The sequence below is a fragment of the Pseudophryne corroboree genome, chromosome 4 (assembly GCF_028390025.1).
Source record: "Pseudophryne corroboree isolate aPseCor3 chromosome 4, aPseCor3.hap2, whole genome shotgun sequence".
In the NCBI taxonomy this organism is placed as follows: Eukaryota; Metazoa; Chordata; class Amphibia; order Anura; family Myobatrachidae; genus Pseudophryne; species Pseudophryne corroboree.
In genome coordinates, this window is record NC_086447.1 from 452761009 (window position 1) to 452764127 (window position 3119).

A 3119-nucleotide genomic window follows, 5' to 3' on the forward strand; every position below is an offset into this window, starting at 1 on the left:
TTGTCTTTGGCTTGATATACAAGTTTATTTACATTACTCTTTTTGATTGTATGCTTGCCAAATTATGAAGGCAACTGAGTGAATCAGCCCCTGCAACCTTAAACCTCTCTTTGTTTCTCTAACATAATTATGTTTCTCTAATATAATTATTAAATGAAAGTGTGGGATATTTCCAACTAGTTGCTGTAATGTGAATGGTGTTTGCCCAACAAATACGGGATCCGGTCTCTAGGTCGACACTATCTAGGTCGACCACTATTGGTTGACAATAACCAGGTCGACATGTTCTAGGTCGAGATGAGTTTTTCACAATTTTTTTCTTTTTTTGAACCTTTCATATTTAACGATCCACGTGGACTACGATTGGAAAGGTAATCTGTGCCAAGCGAAGCGGTAGCGGAGCGAGGCACCTTGCCCAAAGCGAGTCATGCAAGTGGACACGGTGCACTAATTGGGGTTCTCGGTCACTCTACAAAGAAAACGACACCAAAAAAACATTAAAAACTCATGTTGACCTTTTGACCTGTCGACTTAAAGATCCTGTTGACCTAAAGACCCTGTCGACCTAGATACCCTGTCGACCTAGTTACTGTTGACCAGTAGTGGTCGACCTAGTTACTATCTACCTTCCATACCACACCCAACAAATACATCTTCTGCTTTAAACAGCTTTACAGCTTTTATTATTATTTTGTCAGAATTGTCATTAGTCGTGTGTGTTTGTTTTATTTTGACTGCCTTGGTAGATATAGTGACCTATGCAAATGTAATTGTTTTCCAGGTATGATACTGTGAAAATGGGTGACTGGAATTTACTGGGAAGTATACTGGAAGAAGTTCATATTCATTCGACTATAGTGGGGAAGATCTGGCTCACCATCCTCTTTATATTTCGGATGTTGGTGCTTGGAGTGGCTGCAGAAGACGTTTGGGATGATGAGCAGGAAGAATTTATTTGCAACACAGAGCAACCTGGCTGCAGAAATGTTTGCTACGACGAAGCATTTCCTATTTCACTCATTAGGTACTGGGTATTACAAATAATCTTTGTGTCATCACCTTCCTTGGTATACATGGGACATGCACTTTATAGACTCAGGGCTCTGGAGAAAGAGAGACAAAAGAAAAAAGCACAGCTCAGGGCAGAGCTGGAAGAGCTGGAGGCCGTTATTGATGAGCACAGGAGACTGGAGAAGGAACTAAGGAAGTTAGAGGAGCAGAAAAAAGTAAATAAGGCTCCCCTTAGAGGATCCCTATTACGCACATATGTGCTGCATATTCTAACCAGATCTGTTGTGGAAGTCGGCTTTATGGTCGGACAGTACTTACTGTATGGATTTAATCTTGACCCACTGTATAAATGTTCACGTTTCCCTTGTCCAAACATAGTAGATTGTTTTGTTTCCAGGCCAACAGAGAAGACTATATTCATGGTGTTCATGCACAGCATAGCTGCAGTATCATTGTTCCTTAATATTTTAGAAATATTTCATTTAGGCATCAAGAAAATCAGACAAGGACTTTATGGAAAACATATGGCAGAAGTTACAGAAGATGAAATAAGCATTTGTAAATCTAAGAAGAGTTCAGTGCAGCAGGTTTGCATGTTGAGTCACTCTTCCCCAAACAAGAATATTGCTTTGTCTTCAAGTGCCTACAAGCTGATGCCTGACCAGCAAATGGACTCAGTTGGACTACCAGCTTATCTTCCACCAGCTCCAGGATTTAAGGAAGTACAAATGATCAATGACCAAAATCAGTATGGTAATATTATGGCTACTGACAAGAATAGAAGAAGTGTGGATCACCTAAACACTGATCAACATAGTGACCAGCTTAATTTGCATTTCAAGCAAGAGTCCCGCTATGTGGAACATCAGAGGATGGGTAATCACATTGATCAATACCCTGGCCAAGTTATAAACAGAACTGCTCCTGATCAGCAGCACCCTGGAGAACAGCATGTGTCCCCTCTGCAGAAGAGGAACCTCTCTTCTAGCAGCGAGGATTCACACAAGAAATCACAGCGTAATAACTGCCTTGGGTCCAGAAGCTGCCTTAAAAGTCATCAGTCTTTAGACCAAGCAAGGCATAGTACAGTGCATCCTCTTAGATCCTGCCTCCACTCCAGCCACATGGAGCTGCCATCTGCATTACGCAAATACAGCAGAGTCAGCAGCTGTAAGGACTTTGCAGAAGATCGAAGTGACTCTGCAGACAGTGGGCATCGGAAAGTCAGCTCCACTTCCAGAGGGCTTTCAGAAAGCAGACTGGCCAGTGACCCAGATAGTTCTGATTCAAGGAATGGTTCAGGTTCTGAATCAAGGAGACGAGAGGAAAGTTCCAGCATAACACCTCCTCCCCCATCTGGCCGCAGAATGTCAATGGCAAGTAGAGGCAGACACTCAAGGGCTTATCCTCTTTACAGGCTATTGGTCTAGTCTTTGGTTCATCATTGTACTATTCTGTGCCTAAATTCCTATCAGTTGCTATAAATACATGGAACCACTAGAAATCACAAGAAGATAATCTGGTGGTAAGAAGCTATTGTGTGAGTTTCATTTAAGGATACTTAGCTGTGTAGTGTCTTTGGTAGCATACAATATGAATCATCATTCATCTGAACAGTTATCTAAAATGTAAACTCAGTACTAATATGATTGAGAATATAAAGAAGCACACACATCACTTATTTCTTCTTATATCTGTTTTTACCTAAAATACACAGCTAAAAATAGCTTCCCTACTCTGTATATGGTTTAAATGCAAACACTGACACTAATGACATCTATATACCATTGATCTCTTACATACTCTGGCTTACATACATTATGTTTTCAACTGTTACATTTTTTATTTTGTTATTTCCACAATTGATGATGCAGTCCACTAGAACCCAACGTGTGAGTGCTCTGTAACCTGTGAGTTGCCATTTGTACAGTTCTAAAATAAGTGAATATATTCATACATTGTGTATGGATGCATTTCATCATCATGCTGCTTTTATCAGCAGCCTCCTGCAGTGTCTTCCAGTACATCATTTGAATTATTAGAACTTTAATAGCATTTTATCTTTATCTCGCTCTGGTAATTTTGTACATGTAGTCATTATTACTTCA

General features: G+C 40.3%; 1 protein-coding gene across 1 annotated transcript; it reads left to right on the plus strand.

Annotated features, from left to right (window-relative positions):
- The first annotated feature begins 797 nt into the window (after positions 1–797).
- GJA10 (gap junction protein alpha 10) lies at positions 798–2441 on the plus strand. The gene has a single exon (XM_063919321.1). It carries the CDS (start codon positions 798–800, stop codon positions 2439–2441), a length of 1644 nt encoding a protein of 547 aa, XP_063775391.1.
- Positions 2442–3119: the final 678 nt, after the last annotated feature.